Source organism: Epinephelus fuscoguttatus, linkage group LG3 (genome assembly GCF_011397635.1).
Source record: "Epinephelus fuscoguttatus linkage group LG3, E.fuscoguttatus.final_Chr_v1".
Classification (NCBI taxonomy): Eukaryota; Metazoa; Chordata; class Actinopteri; order Perciformes; family Serranidae; genus Epinephelus; species Epinephelus fuscoguttatus.
Window position 1 is genome coordinate 1,990,019 of NC_064754.1, and position 22,662 is coordinate 2,012,680.

Below are 22,662 nucleotides of genomic sequence, written 5' to 3' on the forward strand. Positions count from 1 at the left end.
CATTTATTACATTTTATTTTTATTGATGCACAAAAAGTTCCAACACAAAACAAACTGATCTGAAATCTGTGTTTAAATGTCTCCTTCCAGTCTGAACTCCTGCAGGTTATCAGCAGAATGCTGTCGGCCTTTGACCTCTGCCCTCAGCAGCTCCTCTGATCTCAAAGAGCTCGACCTGAGCTACAACCACCTGATGGACCAGGGGGCGGAGCTGCTTTCTGATTGGCTGAGGAAACCCCAGTGTAGACTGAAGACACTGAGGTGAGACTTCTCAGACAGTTTCCTGTCATTCTTCCTTCTCTGGACACCAGCTGTGTAAATAATATGTCTAATTATTAATCTGAGATCATTTCAGTGTCAGTCAGACTCAGACTGCAGCTGCAGCTCAGCTGCTGGGTCAGAGGTCAGGGTCTGGAGCTGCCACTGCATGTTACCACCTAGAAGTTCAAACTGTTTTTCCCCAACAGACTGGCTCACTGTCAGTTTACAGAGAGAGGCTGTGCTGCACTGGGTTCCAGTCTGAAGTCAAACCCCGCCCACCTGAGAGTCCTGGATCTGACAGGAAATGACCTCACAGACGGTGGTGTCACAAAGCTTTGTGAGTTCTTGGCAGAGCCACGTTGTGGACTGGAGACACTGAGGTGAGTATTGTGGTCATTATTTAAATAAAAGTGAAAAAGCAAATGCTGTCACACATTCAGGTGTGCAGAGACAGTTTTCAGGTATTTGAGGCCATTTTCACACTAAAAGTCCTCTGTTTAGATTATTCTGAAATAAATCAATGACTCATCACACACTGTAATGTAGTTGGACTGACATAGAACAGATTTCTAAGTGTTCATTCATGTAGAGTTTCTGTCATCATTACAACTTCTCCTGTGAAGATGTGGCCGGCCCAATAAAAATCAATAGCTTGGATTCAACTCAAATATGAAACATGAAAGATGTTCAAAAATAAAGGCACCCACAGCGCCACCTGCTGTTAAAGGAGCCCAAGGACTCCATGTGAGGCTCCACAGGTTCTTATGAAATCAGCAGTGAGCAGAGTTAAAAAACACAAGTGAGATTAAAAGATTTATTCCATAAAATCAGTAATAAAAGACAGCTGTCAGAATAATTAAAACCTATTAAATATCTCTTTAAACCAGTTCACTTCAGGGGCAGTAGGAAAAAACTGTTGCATGCAGTAACTGGGGCACAGCCATCTTGGGATTCAGTGATTTCAAAATCAGTCCAAGTAAAAACAGTCAAATGATAAAAGTCGTCATAAAAACACTAAGAACAAAGAGAAAGAAAGAAAAATGTTCAACAAAGTATTAAAACACACAGAACAAGCCCCTTAACAACGACCCTGTCACAAAGACATGTTTTCTATTATTGCAGCTGTGTTTCATTCTCTGTTTATACAGCAGCCTCCTGTTGGCCTTCACAGGAGAAGTAAGAGTTAACTAATACATTAATAAACACTGAGTCTGCTGACAAATACATTACAGTGTCTTATAAACCATTTATTACATTTTATTTTTATTGATACACAAAAAGTTCCAACACAAAACAAACTGATCTGAAATCTGTGTTTAAATGTCTCCTTCCAGTCTGAACTCCTGCAGGTTATCAGCAGAATGCTGTCGGCCTTTGACCTCTGCCCTCAGCAGCTCCTCTGATCTCAAAGAGCTCGACCTGAGCTGGAACTACCTGATGGACCAGGGGGCGGAGCTGCTTTCTGATTGGCTGAGGAAACCCCAGTGTAGACTGAAGACACTGAGGTGAGACTTCTCAGACAGTTTCCTGTCATTCTTCCTTCTCTGGACACCAGCTGTGTAAATAATATGTCTAATTATTAATCTGAGATCATTTCAGTGTCAGTCAGACTCAGACTGCAGCTGCAGCTCAGCTGCTGGGTCAGAGGTCAGGGTCTGGAGCTGCCACTGCATGTTACCACCTAGAAGTTCAAACTGTTTTTCCCCAACAGACTGACTCACTGTGAGTTTACAGAGAGAGGCTGTGCTGCACTGGGTTCCAGTCTGAAGTCAAACCCCGCCCACCTGAGAGTCCTGGATCTGACAGGAAATGACCTCAGAGACGGTGGTGTCACAAAGCTTTGTGAGTTCTTGGCAGAGCCACGTTGTGGACTGGAGACACTGAGGTGAGTATTGTGGTCATTATTGAAATAAAAGTGAAAAAGCAAATGCTGTCACACATTCAGGTGTGCAGAGACAGTTTTCAGGTATTTGAGGCCATTTTCACACTAAAAGTCCTCTGTTTAGATTATTCTGAAATAAATCAATGACTCATCACACACTGTAATGTAGTTGGACTGACATAGAACAGATTTCTAAGTGTTCATTCATGTAGAGTTTCTGTCATCATTACAACTTCTCCTGTGAAGATGTGGCCGGCCCAATAAAAATCAATAGCTTGGATTCAACTCAAATATGAAACATGAAAGATGTTCAAAAATAAAGGCACCCACAGCGCCACCTGCTGTTAAAGGAGCCCAAGGACTCCATGTGAGGCTCCACAGGTTCTTATGAAATCAGCAGTGAGCAGAGTTAAAAAACACAAGTGAGATTAAAAGATTTATTCCATAAGATCAGTAATAAAAGACAGCTGTCAGAAGAATTAAAACCTATTAAATATCTCTTTAAACCAGTTCACTTCAGGGGCAGTAGGAAAAAACTGTTGCATGCAGTAACTGGGGCACAGCCATCTTGGGATTCAGTGATTTCAAAATCAATCCAAGTAAAAACAGTCAAATGATAAAAGTCGTCATAAAAACACTAAGAACAAAGAGAAAGATAGAAAAATGTGCAACAAAGGATTAAAACACACGCAGAACAAGCCCCTTAACAACGACCCTGTCACAAAGACATGTTTTCTATTATTGCAGCTGTGTTTCATTCTCTGTTTATACAGCAGCCTCCTGTTGGCCTTCACAGGAGAAGTAAGAGTTAACTAATACATTAATAAACACTGAGTCTGCTGACAAATACATTACAGTGTCTTATAAACCATTTATTACATTTTATTTTTATTGATGCACAAAAAGTTCCAACACAAAACAAACTGATCTGAAATCTGTGTTTAAATGTCTCCTTCCAGTCTGAACTCCTGCAGGTTATCAGCAGGATGCTGTCGGCCTTTGACCTCTGCCCTCAGCAGCTCCTCTGATTTCAAAGAGCTTGACCTGAGGGGCAACTACCTGATGGACCAGGGGGCGGAGCTGCTTTATGATTGGCTGAGGAAACCCCAGTGTAGACTGGAGACACTGAGGTGAGACTTCTCAGACAGTTTCCTGTCATTCTTCCTTCTCTGGACACCAGCTGTGTAAATTAATAAATTTAATTCATCTTTATTCTAATTTTCACTTCAGTGTTAATCAGACACAAACTTTGATTCTACTGTACGGCTTCATCCAAAGAAGTAGAGGAAGAACATTTCAGTGAGACACATACTGTAAGATATAATTCAGTAGCAGCCAGTTAGTCATATATATCCATGACTGAACTGAGTGTTGGGGGGGTTAAAGGAGCAGTTCAACATTTTATGGAATACACTTCATTTCCTGCTGAAAGTCAAATGTTCAGACTGATCCCACTCTCATGTCTCTATGCTAAATATTATAGTAAGCTACAGCCAGCAGCTGGTTAGCTTAGCTTAGCATCAAGACTGGAGAACACAGCTAGCCTGTCTCTGTCCAAAGGCAACAAAATCCACGTATAACTGCTTTGATTCATCCGATCTAAAACAAACTGTTCAACAACAATTAAGTGTTTATAGGCGGTTCAGTGCCGGACGAGACCAATAAAGCTTGATTTACATTCGACTGGAGTCCTGCCATCGCTACAGCAAGTTTTTATGCCTCTGAGCCGACAGCCGTGGCCGGAGGCATTATGTTTTCACATTGTCCATCCACCTGTCTGTCCGTCTGTCTGTCCTGGTCTCGTGTACGCAATGTCTGAAGGACACTTCACACACATGTCTAACAGGATAAAATAATGAAGTGATGACATTTTATATCCAAAAGGTCAAAGGTCAACTTCACTGTGACATCATCATGTTCTTTTCTGTCCATTATTTAAAGTCATATCTCAGGAACAGACGGGGAGACATTTGGTGACTCTAATCTTGAAACTGTGCTGATTGTATAAATCTTCTGTGCTGTCGGGGGAAGATGTGTGTGAAGCATCCATGTTTTCACAGACATGGATCTAAATCCTAGATTTTAATAATAACTAGATTTCGGACGCCAAAATGGGGCTTATTCATTCCACTGGAGCCGCTCGCCTGGCGCATCTCTTAAAAGAGACTGAAGGACATGTGCAGGTATATTTAAAAAAGTATTTTTCAAAATCAGACCTTGGTGGAAGCACGTGTAATGAAAATAACATAGGACCTGAGATGGAGCCTTGGGGAACACCACAGCACACAGAAGAGGAAGAAACTAATAGAACAGACCTAAATTATAATCAGTGTCGACATGTTTGATTTGAACAGACACCTGACAGTGTTCTTTGTTACTGTGGTAATAAAACAATGTTTTTCTCTCTCAGGTTGTCATATTGCACAGAGAGCAGCTGTGAGTATCTGGCCTCGGCTCTGAAGTCGAACCCTTCACACCTCAGAGTTCTCGAGCTGAGCAGGAGTCATCCAGGAGAAAGAGGTCTGAAGCTGCTGACTGATTTACAGAAGAACAAATCTAACAGACTAGAGACACTGAGAGTGAATAGACAGATAAAAGACACTGGGTCATTTTCTTCCTTCGGTCCAGACCAAATGAGCTGAGCTACAGGTGTGAAAGTCACCTTACATGCATCCTGATTCTCCTCTCTCAGGAATCAATACTGAAAACTTTTCAATCAGAAGTCAGAGGGTATCAGGGGACTAGGCAGCTGAGGAGAGAAGCTTGTACAAAATAATATCCTAACATAGACACTGAACCTTTAGTAGCTCATGGAGAGGGGCACAACCTGACTGTAAAGCCCTGTTTCCACCGAGCAGCACGGTTCATAGTTTCTGTTCCCACAGTAAAAGTTGTGGATGGTCCCAACAGAAGCCTTCGCCCCCATGTTTGGTCCCCCCTCTGTTGGGGTACCTAGCACACAGATGTGGTACTAAAAGGTGGAGCTGTGAACACTGCAGTCTGATTGGTCAGTAGAGGACGCTCACTCTGCTCAGGGCTGAGTTGTGTCTGGTTTTGAGGCTCATGTAACCACTGTTCATACTGTGCTGTGAAACGAGACTTAAGTCACCTACAGCAGCATTACTGACGTGAAGAAAAGCTCACGTAAGGGAAAGACAACACAGATTTGGAAAACAGTAACTCCATTCACAGTCAGCAGTCCAAAGATGGCGGATAGCGCAGCGGAGACCTCACAGGTGGCCACACTCTCTGCAGATACAGAGAGGAACTACAGAGCTCCAGAGAGGCCATGTTGGCTCAGATAAAAGCTGAGACAGTGACATCATTTAAGGAAGTTAAAGCAGACGTATCCTCTCTACGTAAAGGGACGAAGGCGGACATGCAGACCATACACAAGCCAGCCAGCGAGCTAGCCCATCTCAGCTCAGCTCAGGCAGAAGCAGTCAGCAACTGCCAAGGAATGAGAAACGCACTGAGTGAAACGATGGTCAGAGTAACAGCAGTGGAGCAGACACAACGAGATATCGCCAAGGAATGTAAGAAAATACAGGACAAATGTCTCGACCCAGAGACCAGACGCAGGAGACAAAGCCATCGGCCAGTGTGCATTAAAGAAGGAGCCCAAAACTGTAACACGCTCAAATTCCTCGCTGAATTTTTCCCTGCGGTGCTGGGTGATGCCAGCTTTGATTCAGCTGAGATTACAGACAGAGCACATCGCACACTCACCCCGAGGCCGGCCAGAGAGGACAGGCCCGCCCACATTACCACCCGGACACACAGAAGATACTGGACCTTGGCAAAGCCAAAGGCCGTCTCACATACAAGGGAGCCCAGGAGCACATTTTTCCAGACATGAGCCCAGAGATTTTGACTTGTTGACATTTTGATGTCATACTGTTACCACGGCAACAACAAGCCTGGCTGACAGTGAAGTTATTCCTGACTCCTCTGTGGTTCCAGTAAAAGAGGAGCAGCTTCAGTAGTGTGGAATAAAGTGTGGCGTCCTGAATGTTTTCCTTCTCTTAGCGCTCAGAGGGAACTCATTCAGCGGCTCCTCTGGCAGCAGCACAGCGTCTCTCCCTCTCCTCTCTGATTCTGTCACAAACCTTTGCTGATGGAAACCTACGTGAATAAACTCCATATATGTGACTGTCTCATAACAGCCTGTCACAGGTTACAGCCTGATGGTTAGAGGAGAAATGGCAGAGCATAAAAACACACAAGGAAATCAGCTGTTGATTTATATATATAGATCCCAGGGGACATTTGTTTAAATGTGTAATTAGTGGTAGATTTGATTTAGTTGAACTATTAATATTGTGACAGGATCTGAATCTGACTCTGAGTTACTGTTGTTGTTGTTGTTGTTCACAAACTGAAGACATGAAACATCACAGACTGCAGCTGCAGCTCAGCTTCAGGTCGTCTGTTACCACCTGAAGTTCAAACTTGTTTTATCACCCAACAGACTGGCTCTCTGTCAGTTTAACTTGAGAGAGTGACTGTGCTGCACTGGGTTCCAGTCTGAAGTCAATGCAGACCTGATCCTGGATCTGACCAAATGAAGGTTAACAGCTGTTTTTAATTGAATTTGTTATTCTTCCTTTATCATTTCAGTCTGGAGTGTTCTGCAGTCGTCCTAAATGTCTTAGTAAATAATGAGCCATGAATGCTGTCACATGCAGAATGATGATGAATCATTTACCAGGTATTTGAGGCCAGCACAAGCTGACCGTCTGCAGCGTTTTGGTGAGATTATGTTTTACAGGTTTACTGTGATGCTCATGAGGACTTTGCCTGTTTATCAGTTTGATCAGTCTGTGTAACTACAAACTGTAAAAAGCTGCATCATGAAACAGGCCTAGGTGAATGCACTGCTGACAGGCAGATACTCTGGACTCATGATAAAAGGACGTGTGAGAGTGATTTATGTTTCACATGTACATCTCTCCCCTTGTTACTGGCTCCTTGTTTGTGATTTGTGTCATTAAGCAGGGCCACTTCGTCTGGGCTTTGACAGGAAACAGGATGGTGTGTCGGTCAGGACACAAATGATGATGAGTGATGACGTGATTTGTTCCTGGTCAAAGGTCAACTTCTGTGACATCATGCATGTTCTTTGTCTGTTCTCTCCACTCTGGCTTCCTCTCACAGAACAGACATGCAGGTTACATTTGGTGACTCTAAATTGTCTGAAACTGTGAATGTGAGTGTGAATGGTTGTCTGTGCGGTTAGAAGATGAATGAATGAATGTTCAAATGGATCTCTTCCTAGATTTTAATAATAACTGTTTGATCTGCATGAAACTGGGTTAACATAATCCACTGGGGACCAATATCTAAAGTTCCATCTCTTGGCAAAAGTTGAAAACATTCAGGTATATTTAAAACTGAGCTTCTATAAAATGAATATTGGTGGAAGCGTGTAATGAAACATAACATAGGTGTAGATGGAGCCGGGTTTCACCCATCACACACAGAAGTAGGCATAGAACAGACACATAATTATAATCCAGTGTATTGAGCCCATCAAACATGTTTGAAACAGACACCTGACAGTGTTCATTTGTTACTAGGCCTAATAAAACAATGGATTTTTACTCTCAGGTAGATATATTGAACAGAGAGCAGCTGTGAGTGACTGGAGAAATTTAACTCTAATTCACAACTCAGAGTTCTCGAGCTGAGCTATGATCCAGAAAAATGCTTCCAAATGGCTAAAATTTACAGGCAGAACAAATCCCCTGTGGACTAGAAACACTGACAGTGATGAAGTGAACCGGACCAGATAAAAGACACTGGATCATTTTCTTCCTGGTCCAGACCAAATGAGCTGTCAGGTGTGAAAGTCACTGTCAGTCATGCATCCTGATGTCTCCTCTCTCAGGAATCAATACTGAAAACTTTTCAATCAGAACTGCACATAGGCATTGAGGACTGGCAGCTGAGGAGAAGGTGACAAAATAATATCCTAACATGGCACTGAACCTAGTAGCTCATGGAGAGGGGCACAACCTGACAGAAATGTATCAATAAGCAGTGAAATAATTCATTTTAACAGAAACAGTTGTGGATGGAGAAACAGAGTCTTGAGAGAAATAAACAGTTTGGTCACTCTGTTAACCTAGCACACAGATCTGGACTAAAAGGTGGAGCTGTGAACACTGCAGTCTGAGGTCACTTCAGGGTTAACTCTGCTCTCAGGGCTGAGTTGTGTCTGGTTTTGAGGCTCATTGTGATAAATCACCATGGTTCATACTGTGATGTGAAATCGAGACTTAAGTCACCTACAGCATTACTGACGTGAAGAAAAGCTCACGTGGGATAGGAAAACACAGATTTGGAAAACAGGTTCATAACCCATTCACAGCAGCAGTTATCCAGATGGCTGGATGCACAGCGGAGTCACAGAGGAGGAGGAGATATCCTGCAAGATGAACTGCTCAGAGTACAGAGAGGCCATGTTGGCTGATCTGAGATAGTGACATCATTTAAGGAAGTGCAGCAGAGGTCTGATCCTCTTCTGCAGAGGGACAGGCTGGAAACTGTCCATCTGACCTCCTCCTGCCTCAGCAGCGCAGCCCATGCTCAGCTCAGCTCAGGCAGAAGCAGTCAGCAACTGAGGAATGAGAAACACTGAGTGAAACGAGAGTCAGAGTAACAGCAGTGGAGCAGACACAGAGGCTTCCAGCTTTAATGTGTTTGTTTCATGGAGCTACAATCATTTGGAGACAAAGCCATCGGCCAGTGTGCATTAAAGCAGGAGGATTACAGATTACAACCAGCTGAAATTCTCCAACATGATAAAATGTCTCTATCTAGAGTCAGTGTTTGGTTTGTGATTCAGCTGAGATTACAGACAGAGCACATGCACACTCATGGTGATCCAGAGTAGACCAGGACCTGCTCCACATTACCACCCGGACACACAGAAGATACTGGACCTGGCAAAGCCACAGTGATTCTCACATATTAAGGGAGCCCAGGAGCACATTTTCCAGACATGAGCCCAGGCCAGTTTGACTTGTTGACATATTGATGTCATACTGTTACCACGGCACATGACGAGCCTGGCTGACAGTGAAGACTTATTTGACTCCTCTGTGGTTCCAGTAAAAGAGGAGCAGCTTCAGTAGTGTGGAATAAAGTGTGGCGTCCCTGAATGTTAGCTGCACCAGAGTTAGCTATAGGGAGCTCATTCACCTGTGGTCCCTGGGCAGAAACAGAGAATCATTCTCACTGTTAAAAACACATTTGCTGATGGAAACCTATGAATAAACTCCATGACACAGTGGCCTCAGCATAACAGCCTGTCACAGGTTACAGCCTGATGGTTAGAGGAGAAATGGCAGAGCATAACACACAAGGTTAGATCAGCTGTTGATTTATATATGTGATCGGGAACATTTGTTTTATTTCAGCCATGAGTGTAATTAGTCTAGATTTGATTTAGTTGAACTATTAATATTGTGACAGGATCTGAATCTGACTCTGGATTACTTAAAAGTCCAGTTGTTGTCACTGAAGACATAAACATCATTTGTTTTTACTGATTGTGTTGTGATTCTATCTTCTTAATAAAATAGTTCACCTGAATCTGTCATATTGTCAAGAATATCATCATCACAAAAATACCCTGAAATATCCTGATATTATTGTAGGTCATATCACCCACCCGACTGACATGTACTCTTATAAATAACTTGTGGTGACATTGGTAACGGTTATTAGTGAGTGCAGATCCTGATCTGAGACTAAACCAAGAAGGTTAACAGCTGAATTGAATCTAGCTCTGTCCTTTATCATTTCAGTCAGTCAGTGTTCTGCAGTCAAAGGAAATGTCACAGTTAGTATAATGAGCCATGAATATAATAACATGCAGAATGATGATGAATCATTTTCCATGTCTGGCTGCAGCAGCAAGCTGACCGCCTGCAGCGCTTTTGGTGAGTTATGTTTACAGGTTTACTGTGATGCTCATGAGGACTTTGCCTGTTTATCAGTTTGATCAGTCTGTGTAACTACAAACTGTAGCTGCATCATGAAACAGGCCTAGGTGAATGCACTGCTGACAGGCAGATACTCTGGACTCATGATAAAAGGACTGTGAGTGATTTATGTTTCACATGTACATCTCTTTGTTACTGGCTCTTGTTTGTGATTTGTGTCACTGCTCAGAGTGATGTCGTTACAGTCCCATCAGTCAGTAATGTGAAATCAGCCACTCAGTCTGGCTCTTTATGATATGATTTTATATATTGCTTTGTGTTGTTTGACTGTTTGCTCATCACACTGCTCTTTGTTTTCTACACTGTCCTTATTACACCCACACGTGCTTTTCTTTTTACTGATACGTACTTACACACTGCTTTGTGTTTGTTTCTACTGATGCTTCCTGTTTGTACGCTCATCTTATCTGATGAAGACATAGGAATTGAAAATGCTTGAAAAACCTGGTATTTGTGTCAGACTTGAACATTCCCTCCGTTCATTCCAACGGGAAAGAAAATGATGACAATTTTGGAAAGTTTGGGAAATGTGAATGTTGACAATACAAACACGCATGTCCTAACTGAGCTGAACATTTTGATGCTTGAATGAAGTGTTAATGGTGAAAAATGTGGAGGGAGTAGTGTGACAAAAAGTGGTCAGAATTTTTGTGTAGAATAACTTCCTAAAACTCTGCAGCATTCTATAAGGCAATGAATAATCCCTTCAGTTTCATCACATAAAGCGCCTGTCTGTGCTCGGCTCCTAATAATTCATAATATAGAACTGTAACTTGTGAACAGCCACCTCTCTGAGGGCTCGACCTCCACGCCCCATGGAGCAAAGGACGATTGGGGGCGTCAGGACACAGGCATCTCGGCAGTATTCACCGTAATGGATTTTTAAGTGCCAAAGGCTGAATGTGTTTGTTGCAATAAGTCATGCCCACTTTGACCAATCATGACCGACTGTCCCGTGATATTTCTGGGTTTACAACAGATGTGGCCAAAATGGCTAAAGTTGGCACGATGGCTGTGGCTCCGACCTCTGAAACAAGTGTCTTAAGTTTCATGTTGATATAATGTAGTCTGACAAGTCATGGTATGGTATGCTGTACATCATCACGAAACTGTCAGTGTTGTCATTCTGTCAGTCAGTCATTCTGTCTGCAAAATCCTTTTCATAACTTTAGATCAGGTCCAGCTCAATGTGAAACTGTTTCACATAGGCAGTTTGAGACTGGCATAGGTAGAAGGTTTGACACAGCTACCAGTGGCTATGGCGAAAGAAATGTGGGGCGAACCAACCAATGTCAGAAAATCCAGCTGTATTCAATAATACGCAGTGAAATAATCATTTATGAATATGTCCAGAGGAGAAAAATGAGTCTTGAGAGAAATAAACACATTTGTGTCACCTGTTAACCTGAGGTCGACCACCTAGGATTTGGAGTATCTGTCAATTCAGGTTAGTATGGCTCTGTGTCCTATGAAGCTGGTTCTCTTCATTGTGATAAATTTCACAGCCATTCAGTGCAGTAGTTCAGCTGATCATAACAGCCCCGTAGCTCTTTCACATGAACGTGCTTCCCATGTTTATAGGAAAACCCAGTGGCCAGTTGACTGAACTAGTTCATAACCAGCTCTGGCAGCAGTTATCCAGACGCTGGATGTGACGGGTGAGTCAGAGCCAAATTAGTATGCAGGAGGAGGAGATATCCTGGGGAAGAGCATGAACTGCTTTCACAGTACTGAGGCCTCATTGTAGTGATCATGGCTGCTGTTCTGGTGCAGCAGAGGTCTGATTTTCTTCTGCAGATGCACCACGGGCTGTCCATCTGGACCTCCTCCTGCCTCAGCAGCGCCTCCTGCTGGAGAAGCTCCACCTGACAGAGGAGACCACTGAGTTCATAATTTTAAACATGATTGTTTAGAAATAAAATGCCATTTTGCTGAGCATGATTGTGCTTTAATGTGCTCTGTACAGTATATAATATGCTGAGAAATCATTTACATTTTCATGGTTTAATTGCACCCCCTGCTGAGGATTACAGTATTGCAACCAGCTGAAACTGTGGTGCGTCCAACATGATAAAATGTCTCTCTAGAGTCACTGTTTGGTTTGTCCGAGCAGGAGCGCTACTGTAGAAACATGGGTTTTAAATGAGTGATCTTCTGTAGACCAACCTGCTCCTCTGTTCAGAAGGCAAACGGTATGTGAGGGAACGAAACACAGTGATTCTTATTGTGTATTTGTGATTATTGATCTGTAATATATATTCTATTCACTTTAAATCAGACACAAGTCTGGGTTAGCTTTGTGATAGAGACCATCTGCAGGTTAATGCTATAAAACATGGATCAATTATTGTTAAGTGATGAGATATTTTGTGTTACAGTTTGTGTCAGGCTCATTTAATGGTGATCACATTTGATTGGAGGAGAATTAAAAACACTGATGGTTCACACTTTGAGCTCAGTGTCTGAGGCTTGTGGAAACAAAACAGTGCAGTCCTTAAACAGTTTGTTAAATCTCTCAGTCTCTAATTTAAATGCAATGTGATAATAACTGCCAGAGTCCAGCAGCAAGCAGCAGCTCTGGGGTTCAAGCCAGCATGGACTGAAGGATCGAGATGTTCCACAGTTTATATATAAGATATATATATATATATATATATATATATATATATATATATATATATACATGGTAAAAAGTGGAGCTTTCAGTACTGATGCTTTGTGAAATATTGCATTAAGAATCACTCTTAGGTCTTCAAGTGCAAGACATAGGAATTGAAAATGCTTGAAAAATCCTAAAAGTGCCATTAAAAATTAAAATTGATTCATTCCAATAAAAAACATGAAGACAATTTTGGAAAGTATTGGCTCATGTTGGTACAGTGATGAACACGTTCTTTTATTAACTGAGCTGAACATTTTGATGCTTGAATGAAGTGTTAATAAAGCCAGCACATTTGAAAGTAGACACAAAAAGTGGCTCAGAATGTGTAGAATAACAGAGTGAGAAAGCTCTGCAGCATTCTCACCTAATAATCCCTTCAGTTTCAACAGGAGTGCAGATGCAGTCCTGTCAGCTCGGCTCCTAATAATAATCATAATAACTAGAACTGTAAGCAGTTATGAACACCAAGCCTCCCCAAGGGTTTCTTCACGCCCATGACCGCATCCTGATCCGCATGTGGCGGGGGCAAAACCGCCGAATGACATCACAGGAGCTTCGAGCAGCAGTATTCACCAAACTGGGGAGTGCGCACTGAAGTGCCAAAGGCTTTTAGATCACGGCTTAAGGTCCTAAAGGCTATGCCCACTTTGATCAATGAGAGACAGAGGTTAGTCCCGTGATATTTCTGGGTTTACACAAGAACTGGACAGCCACTGGAAGAAGATTTGTGGTCAGATGAGTCCAGTTTCCAGCTTTATCTTCCTCCTACTAATGTGAGGGTCTGAAACAAGTGTCTTAAGTTTCATGTTGATATAATGTAGTCTGACAAAATGGTAGCAACAGTATCATGGTATTGGGGATGCATGAGACATTTTGTTGTTGTTCATAATCTCACTGTCTGTGATGGCAAAATTGAACTCATAACCAGATCAGGACCATCTCCAAACCCACATGTTTCATGCAGTTTGGACAAAATCTGTAGGTAACAACTGGATGTTTGAAACAAGATAGGTTTTGCCACACATCCAAGGCCAGTAGAACTTGGCTGCAGGAGCACAGAAATAGGCAGAATTGAGTGGGCCTATGTCAGAAAATCCAGCTCCCATTGAAAATCTGTGGTGGATATAAAGTTTATGAATATGCATAAACCAAAGAATTGAGAAGAATTAAAAGCAGCATAATTGTCTGTTATAGCGCCACCTAGATATCCCCTCAACAGTGTTAGTATGGGAGGTCTGTGAACATGCCAGCATGTACTTATAAATTTCTACAGCATTCAGTGCAGGACTACTGATATAATTTGATGATGTGATGGTTTATTTATGAACTTCCCATGTTTATGAACACATTCTCTGTTATTCGTTGACTTTGATACCGACAATGTTGAGAACACACATATTGAAACTGTCAAGGCCAATTTAGTTTTGAGTATGGATTGTAAACAATAAACAAAACAATATAATATGTAGTATTTGTTTGTATGATGGCAGAGCATAATGCAGGGCTACACCTTAAACCCAAAAAGATTTTTCCACAAATATTTCATGATAATATTTGAGAGTGTGTAAAATTTTAAGGGTGTTACTGCCATCACCACTGTGTAATATATATGTGTATACATACAAGATATAAAACATATATACATATACATATGTATATATATACATATACATATGTATATATATACATATACATATGTATATATATATATATACATATAGGTCTGTACGCCTCCTTCATTATGTGCAACAAGCTAAAGATTTAAGTTGCACAAACATACATTTTATCAACACACACAGTTTTCATTGGTCAAAAATGTATTTCTGCTGATATGATTATGAACAAAGCGGTCTGTTTTATACCGGTATTAAGTTAGTTTGATATTGGACATTCACATTCGTTTGACATTCAAAAGACAACAACAAACAACAATAATCAAACAAGTAATGATAATAATAAATACTAGTACTGTTAAAACAAATGATGATTAAGTTTGGCATAATGACAGTACATCATGGCAGAGCAGTTTTATTGGATGTCATTGTGCTGTGTGAGGTGACAGGTGTTCAAAGTGACTCAGCCTACACACATGACACAATGTGCTGGTGGAAATGCTGCATCTACATATTGATATTCAATGAACTAATCACTTGATTGACACATGATGTCAGCGTTGTGACACTTATGAGAAGTGATGATGGTTGTCATCACCATAACAGGTTGGATTATTTCAAAAACAATATAAAGGATCTTCAAAGTGCAGAGTTTTTAAGTGTGGCATGTCATGTCATTGTTTACTGTGGCAGTGAATTAATTATTATGTGCAAAAGGAGCTCTGGCTCGCCGACGCCTCGCATTTTGCATGTTGAGAAGCATGAGAGAGCTTGCAGACATGTTGCTGGTGGGTAAAGAGTGGCCAGCTTCATTTTTGGACAATTTCAACAGTCACAGGTGCGTTCAGATTTTGGTGCAGTACCTCTGCTCTGCCAGCAGATGGAGTGCTTTCCCACCAATCTTTCAGTCTGTCCGAATGGACCCAACTTGTTCAGTAGGGAGGAGTAGTATGCAGTATGCCAGTGGGCCTTTCGGATGCAGCCATGGATATAACACTTTTGAGTGTGCGACATACAGTGTGGGAGTTACATGCCTAGATTGTAGCGCCCCCTGCAGGTGCACGGGTGTAATTGTTGAGGTCCCTGCAGGGGTCTGGACCAACCCTCCAAATTGCACCGCCCTCCCTCGCACTGTGTATTCCTGCTTGCATACGCGTTCCCCAGGCCCCGCGGGCTTGGCCCCTAATAATAGTTAGTCCCCTAACTATGATGTCATCACTGACAAGTTTCAGATTCAGGAATGAAGAGAAACAAACATGGTTCAGAAACATAAAGTGAGCATCTCTCTGCTGTTGTTCAGGGTGTGAACATGTTCAAGGGAAATTCCACCCTAAAATAAAATGACACTAGCTGTGTGAGTGTTGTATTATATTCATATCACATTAAACAAAAAGCCGTGATTCTGTTGTTGTCAGTGTTTCAGGAGCTTCATGTTTGGCTCCAACATTTCGGTATTTATCAGTTACCTGACTTTAATGTGGAGGAAGACTTTTATTTTGACAGACAACATTTCCTGTTGGAGTCTAATGAATAAAACGTTGTTATAAAGAGACAGAATAAATGTGACAGCACTTTCCCTCAGGTCACGTGTCAGGCAGCAGAGACACTGAAGGTTTGAACGTTTTGCTTTGTTTTTTACAGTGTACAAACGTGTCCTCCTGCGGTGACGTCACGGTGTGGTCGCGTGTCTGTGTGACCTCACTGTCTGAGTGTAAATTCTGTTTTCAGGTGGATTTCTCCTCAAACGTTTCTCCTGCAGATGAACGTGAGTGACGTCGTTAACGTGAAAACAGTCACTTCCGTCTGTGTTTCCACTTTGAAAAGTCTCTCGCTCCGTTTCCGGTATCCTGCCGCTGGGAGTCACATGACGCCTCGTGCTGCCTTCACGGCCTCCGATAAAAGTCCGGGAAAAAGACGTAGACACAGAAACAAAGTGAACGCAACACACACGAGCTTCAGTCCGTCAAACAGAGTTTGAAATGAAATTAAAAAGATAGAAAATCAGCAAAATATAAATGATGAGATGAGCAGAGAGAGAGAGAGTTAAACAATGAAGAATGGTGATAAATTTATAAAAGACAGAACAAAAATACACAAACACACACACTCAGCAGCTCATCTTCCTGCTGTGCTCCTGGATCCTAGCTGTTTGGGACAGCATCAACATACATATTACCCAGCATTCATCACTGCACAAAAATATCAAAGAAAATTCATCATTTCATTCAAGAGTTTTTATAGTCTGTTTATAGATTTTAAAGCACATCATTTTGTTTATTGCTGACTGTTTTAAAAACTAAAAAGCAAACCGTGACACAGACGGCTTTCCCTTTTAAGGACACATACAGTAAATGTCACCGTCTTTGAATTAGAAATATTCTTTTTTTAATCATTCCTCTTTGAGCACAGGAAGATATCCAGGGTGGCCCCTCCCCCCAGTGGCCCCAGAGCAGCCACACTGCCTGCACTGTGTGTATCTACGCCCCTGTGACAGGCTGCTGTATCACAATCAGAAATACTTGACTGATCAACGAAGGGAAACGATGAGTCCGCACAGTCGCTCTGATGGAAAGAACAGACAGTTATCAGAAGTGAGAATAATGAAAATAGAGGTGTGAGCAACGCCTCAGTGCAGTGGAGAGCATCCTCACATCCTGTATCACAGTCTGGTAGGGGAACTGAGAGGGAGGCAGAGGGTGATAACAAACTGCTGCCTCCCCTCCATCCAGGACATTTCCATCAGCAGGTGCAGGAGCAGAGCCTCCTGCATTATGAGGGGCCCCACCCACCCTGCTAACGGATTGTTTGCCCTCCTCCTCTGGCAGGAGGCTGAGAAGCCTAACAGCCAAACAACAAGGCTGAAATCCAGCTCCTTCCCCGAGGCGCTGAGGCTGGTGAACTCCCTGTCCTCCCTACCTGCAGTAAGCCACTGACTATGTGACCAACTGCACTTTATTATCTTTATTGTTATTGGCTGCCATCTTGTGGACACTAGTTTGGACCGTCCAACTGCACGACATGTTTTTATGTGTTTTTTATCCTCTTTTATTGCCTTTGTTATTGTATCAGGACCGGAGCACATATTTGGCTCTGTAGTGTGCACACATGTACTGAGTGACAATAAATGAACCTCTGACCTTTGACCTCTGAAGTATGTAGATAGAAAGTCATACAATGAAACAGAAATAACAATGTGCATCATGCTGCAACGTTAACACCAGTACATTAGATATGAAGAATAAAATATATATCTTCACTGTGCTGAGTCTGTAAGTGTGTAAAGATATACAAACATGTGTTTGAAGCAGTGTCACATTCATCATATACAATGTGTTCACCACAGTACACACATCAATAGAATAAGCATCAGAAATATGTTCAGTTATGTGCATGTGTGCATAGAATCATTTGCTCATATATTTGTTTGTGATGGTTCATTTTTCTTGCTTGCACTTTGTATGATGACGAATGTCCGCTCACTGTTTGCTGCTGAAGCTCATTTGTCTTTTTCAAACATGAAATTTAAACTTTGTAGTTTGAGTGCTTACAGGTAAATCTGAATCTGCTGTTCTTTTATTCTGATGTTTTTCAGCAGAAATATCAAATATTTTACCTCCTGAGTGACTGAGTTTATATTTCAGCTTTTATTTTTCATCTTTATTGAACAAAGGTAAAAAAGTTCAGCGTCAGTAAATTGGCAAAAAGACGAGCGACAGACTGAGACTGAACAGAAAGTTAAAAAAAAAAGACTTTGAAACAGGACATGATTTGGCACATTTTGGTTTGTTCATCACCGAGTACATTTTTATTATTTAATGAGCAAAGAAACTAAAAACAAAAGCAAGATAAATGTAAAATATATTCAAGTAAAAATAAAGACGTGAGTGAATGTGACAAAGGTTCACTTGAGGATTGTGAAGATAGTTCGTACATTCATCATCTCGACAGCTTTTTGTTTTGTGAGGAAGAAACTGTTGACAAGTAAATAAATGCAAAGAATTTATTTATTGTTTGTAAATTTTGTGAATGTGAAATTTAGCGACAAGTGAAATGAAATGGATTTAATTTGAGTGATATCTTTCCTCAGCGCGTATGTGAAATTACAGGACACAATAAATGGGAGCAAGTTTCAGGATGTGATTCACAAAAAGAGCAGCGTCACCTTTCAACTTTATTCACACATGATTCAATCAATCAATCAATCAATGTTATTTATAAAGCCCAATATCACAGATCACAGTTTGCCTCAGAGGCTTTACAGCAGACGACATCCCTCTGTCCTTTGGACCCTCACAGCTGATCAGGAACAACTCCCCAAAACATGTAGTGAATAAAATCTGTGGATCTTTTGAGATGAAACTTCTCTGACCTCATTAATCAGGAGAAACTTTTGTTGTAAAGACCAAACTTCTGTCCTGTCGATGTCACAAAATTACTCCAATAATTTATTTTTTGCTATTTTTATTATTAAAACTTTCTCTTTATTCCAAGCTCCAATTAAATGTTTTTAAAATTATTATTATGATTCGCTCTTTATTTCAACATCTAGTAAAATGTTTTTTGTATTCTTTTTATTTTTTATTATAATAATCCTCTCTTTATTTCAGACTCAGACAAAATGTTATTTTATTATTTTTCAACAGTATTATTCTCTATTTATTTCAAACTCCAATACGATGCTTTTATTTTTATAATAATTCTCTTTTTATTTTGTCTCCAATAAAAAATGTATAATTACATTTTTTGAATCACAATTCTTTCTTAATGTCAAATTCCTATAAAGATGTTGTTTTGTTTTTTACATTTTATTATAATTCTCTCTTTTTTCAGAACTCCAACTTTGTTTTTTGTTTTTTATATATATATTTTTTTTGTTTTGTATTATTATAAGTTTCTCTTTGTTTCAAACTCCAATAACATGTTGCTGATCACCGAGTCTATATTTTAGGGTCACGAGCCTCATACCACGTCACAGTGTCTTTTTTCCCTCCTCCGGTCCGTGAAGGCAGCACGAGCGCTGGTTTATTAGCGCAGGACAAACAGCAGCTGGGACCATCAGTGCACAGGCTATGGCGGGTGGATAGTGCCAATGCAAGGATTACCAGGAGGAGGAGGAGGAGCAACCTCCCCTTCCGTCACCGCCTGACCGTGTGGATGTTTGAATGGGAGTGAATGGGACAGCAGATGAGAGACCGGCGGCGACTTCACGGCGAGTGCATTGAAAGAACGTGTATCGACGGCGACGTGACGACGGCGTATGTTAGAATTACTAACAAAAATAAACGTCTGAAACACACGTCATCACCAAAGCACGTCCCCTTGTCTGAAGTTAATTACAAATAAGGCCTATACACTCAGAAATTTCAACCAATAATCTGTCACAACAATTATAATTACAATTCTCATGGGATTACGAGGTCTGTCACCAAGAAATGTATTTATTTTTTATTGTTAATTCGATTGTTGTCTCTTTTGTTTGACTCTTGTTATGCTGTCATATGTGTGTAACTCTATTGTACGAAACGTGAGCTGGAATGACTGAATTGTTTGTTGTTGTTCCAACTTTCAATAAAGTTGGAAGAAAGAAAAAGTACGTGGATCCCCTTGTTCGCCGTCGTCAGTGTGACTTTCCCCAACTTAACTGAGTGAATTCAAGTCTTTCAATAGCTTACATGTTTTATATGTTAACATGTCTTTATTTTCGTGTATATTGGGAACTACAGAGTACAGTGCACAGCCTGTACTATGCTCATGCTTTGGATTCACTTTTTGTTTTTCTTTTGAGCAGTTGCAGCATTGAAATTGCGCTGAATAGACTAGGCCTAAGCTGTGTAAAAAGAACAAGAAGCCAGCAGCACTCCTTCTGATATCTTTAATGCCTCACTGGTACAGGCTACTCACACAAACCGGTTTCGACGGTCAGTCTTCGACAGTGTGTCTAAGCTGTGCCCTGCTTTCAAAATTGCAAAATTTAAAAGTCCATGTCCAAATTTAACAATGTTTCCGTGGGAACTTGTATTGCGGATCTTATCCACTAGATGGAGCCATTGTTCAATGATTGTTGGAGTTACAGTGTTGAGTGTTGGAAGAAGTAGGCTGCTTAGATCAAAAGTATCAATACCACAATGCAAAAATACTTAATATATATATAAGTATTTTATTGAAGATGAGCAAGGGTACTTGCACACCTCCATTTTTAGAAAGAAAACTGACCGCAGCACTGTATTGCATGCAGACAGTTTTCACCCCCTGCTGCTCATTAAGAATATCCTTTATGGACAAATGCAAAGATTAAGACGTATATGTGATTCTGATCAGGATTTTTTAAATCAGTCCATGGACATGCAGCAGCGTTTTACACAGAGAGGGTATAAATGTGAGCTTCTTACTCAGGCTCATAATAGAGCTTTATCACTGGAGAGGAGGGATTTGCTCAGCCCTAAACCTAAACAGGAACAAGTTCAGAAACCCTGTTTTGTCCCTCACTACAGCAAAGAAGCCGTCCAGATCAAACACATTATAAAGAAAAACTGGGATATCATTGAGAGTGACCCTTCTTTACAAGAGGTATTCCCTGAACCGCCAGGTATCAGTTTTAGAAGGGCCCCCACCATCAAGGATAAATTAGTAAGGAGTTATCTTCCTGCTCACAAACCAGACACCTGGCTGTGTGGACCAAAGGTGGAGGACAATTGTTGAATAAAAGGCAACAGAATTAAATTTTGTTATTTTGTGTGTTTTCATTTGCTATTTAATCAACACCTGATGCCCACCTAATACTTTATTTTCATTATACCATGAAGAACACAGGTAGGTTAGTGCATTTTAAAATCCACTTTTAACTGAGGGTGACCAAGAGTTCTCTTTTGGCCGGACATGTCCACTTTTCACGTCCTGTCTGGGTCCGGTTATGAATCGTTTTTCATTGTTTTTCACGGGACCGTTAAGCACATAAAGACTTGTCTATGCGCTGACGGTGCTTTGTGCAGCTTACTACTGTATGGTACTTTTTCCAAACTGCAAAATTGCAAGTTACTTCAACAGCTCACTTGGTAGGAGTTCTGCAACAAATACCCATTGCAATTTTTACTGGAGCGGCACGGGTTCGAGTCCTGCTGTGTTTCTTTTTTTTCAGTCCGGTATATTTTATTTTATTTTATTTTATTTGTGTACCATTAATAAATATATCATATAAAAGAATCAGGTGGAAACATGCAATAGACAAAACAATGTAGACCTATTTAATAAATGTTATAGGCTACATGAAATGCTGAGGCAATAAAAACAATCTTAGATTAATTATGTTAATATGTTGGTTGATGGGTTCAAATAACTACTCTTGCCCTCTACGTGTGCTGAGGTTAGCCTACTGTAAAGTTTACATAGGCTATGTATAAGCCTTTGAGCAGGTGCATCAGCTTTCTTGTGTTCAATTGTTCAAAAATATCTCATTTAGGTACATTAGGCCCACTGTTAAACTATTCAGTGGTAAATATGAGAGGTGTTTTTTTATTTTGTTATTTTGCATTTCACGTGTTAAGTTCTTTGTGGCAAATCAAACAACTGGAAAATTGAAAACTCTGTGAGTAGCCTATTGATTGCACTTAAGTAAGCACTCTGCACCCTTGTGGCCTATTGCTATGTTATTATATTAAGACATTAACTTCCACACAAACTGTCCACAAAGTTCAATAAACGAGACTCAATTTTTCCTCCTTAACTTTATTGCTGAAATTGATATACAAACAATGCAACAGTGCCATCAAGTGCTGAGAGACCGCAGTACATTAGAAATGTTAAAAACATAAATGAAATCTGACACTGTCTTGATCGTGACAGAATCAAAAGCAAACATTTTGGAGGTAGGTGCAAAGTCTTCCATAATATTTCATGTGAAGGTAAAAACAAAAATATTGCCGTTATTGCAACTGTGGAAGATTGTTATGTAAAAAATCATGTTTGAACGCCCATGCAAACACAACAGCTTCATGGAGACCACAAGTCTCCTGCGGGAGGTAAACCGTGGCACTATCCACCCGCCATACCCACACACACTCAAGTGTCCCGCTAACATGCAGCACAGAGGACAACATGTGATGTAGATCTTCACCGATGGACGTTTACGACTCAAACTGAGAGGAAAGACACGTTTTGGACTTTTGTCCTGCAGAGACACAAACAGCCCGCCTCGGACGGACAGTCTGCAAACTCCTGGAGCAGCGCTACAAGAAC

General features: G+C 41.0%; 2 protein-coding genes across 2 annotated transcripts in view; both read left to right on the plus strand.

The window, feature by feature from the left end:
* Positions 1-5,055, plus strand: part of LOC125883202 (ribonuclease inhibitor-like) — a 7,060-nt gene extending 2,005 nt beyond the window's left edge. The window contains exons 2-7 of the mRNA XM_049567423.1: positions 91-261; positions 468-641; positions 1,596-1,766; positions 1,973-2,146; positions 3,103-3,273; positions 4,554-5,055. Of these exons, the coding sequence (XP_049423380.1) occupies positions 91-261; positions 468-641; positions 1,596-1,766; positions 1,973-2,146; positions 3,103-3,273; positions 4,554-4,785 (1,093 nt within the window). The 3' untranslated portion in view covers positions 4,786-5,055. The remainder of the gene's footprint in view (positions 1-90; positions 262-467; positions 642-1,595; positions 1,767-1,972; positions 2,147-3,102; positions 3,274-4,553) is intronic.
* The window catches only part of LOC125886156 (NACHT, LRR and PYD domains-containing protein 12-like), a 91,815-nt gene that overhangs the window by 7,761 nt on the left and 61,392 nt on the right, over positions 1-22,662 (plus strand). The gene's annotated exons all lie outside the window — the stretch shown is intronic.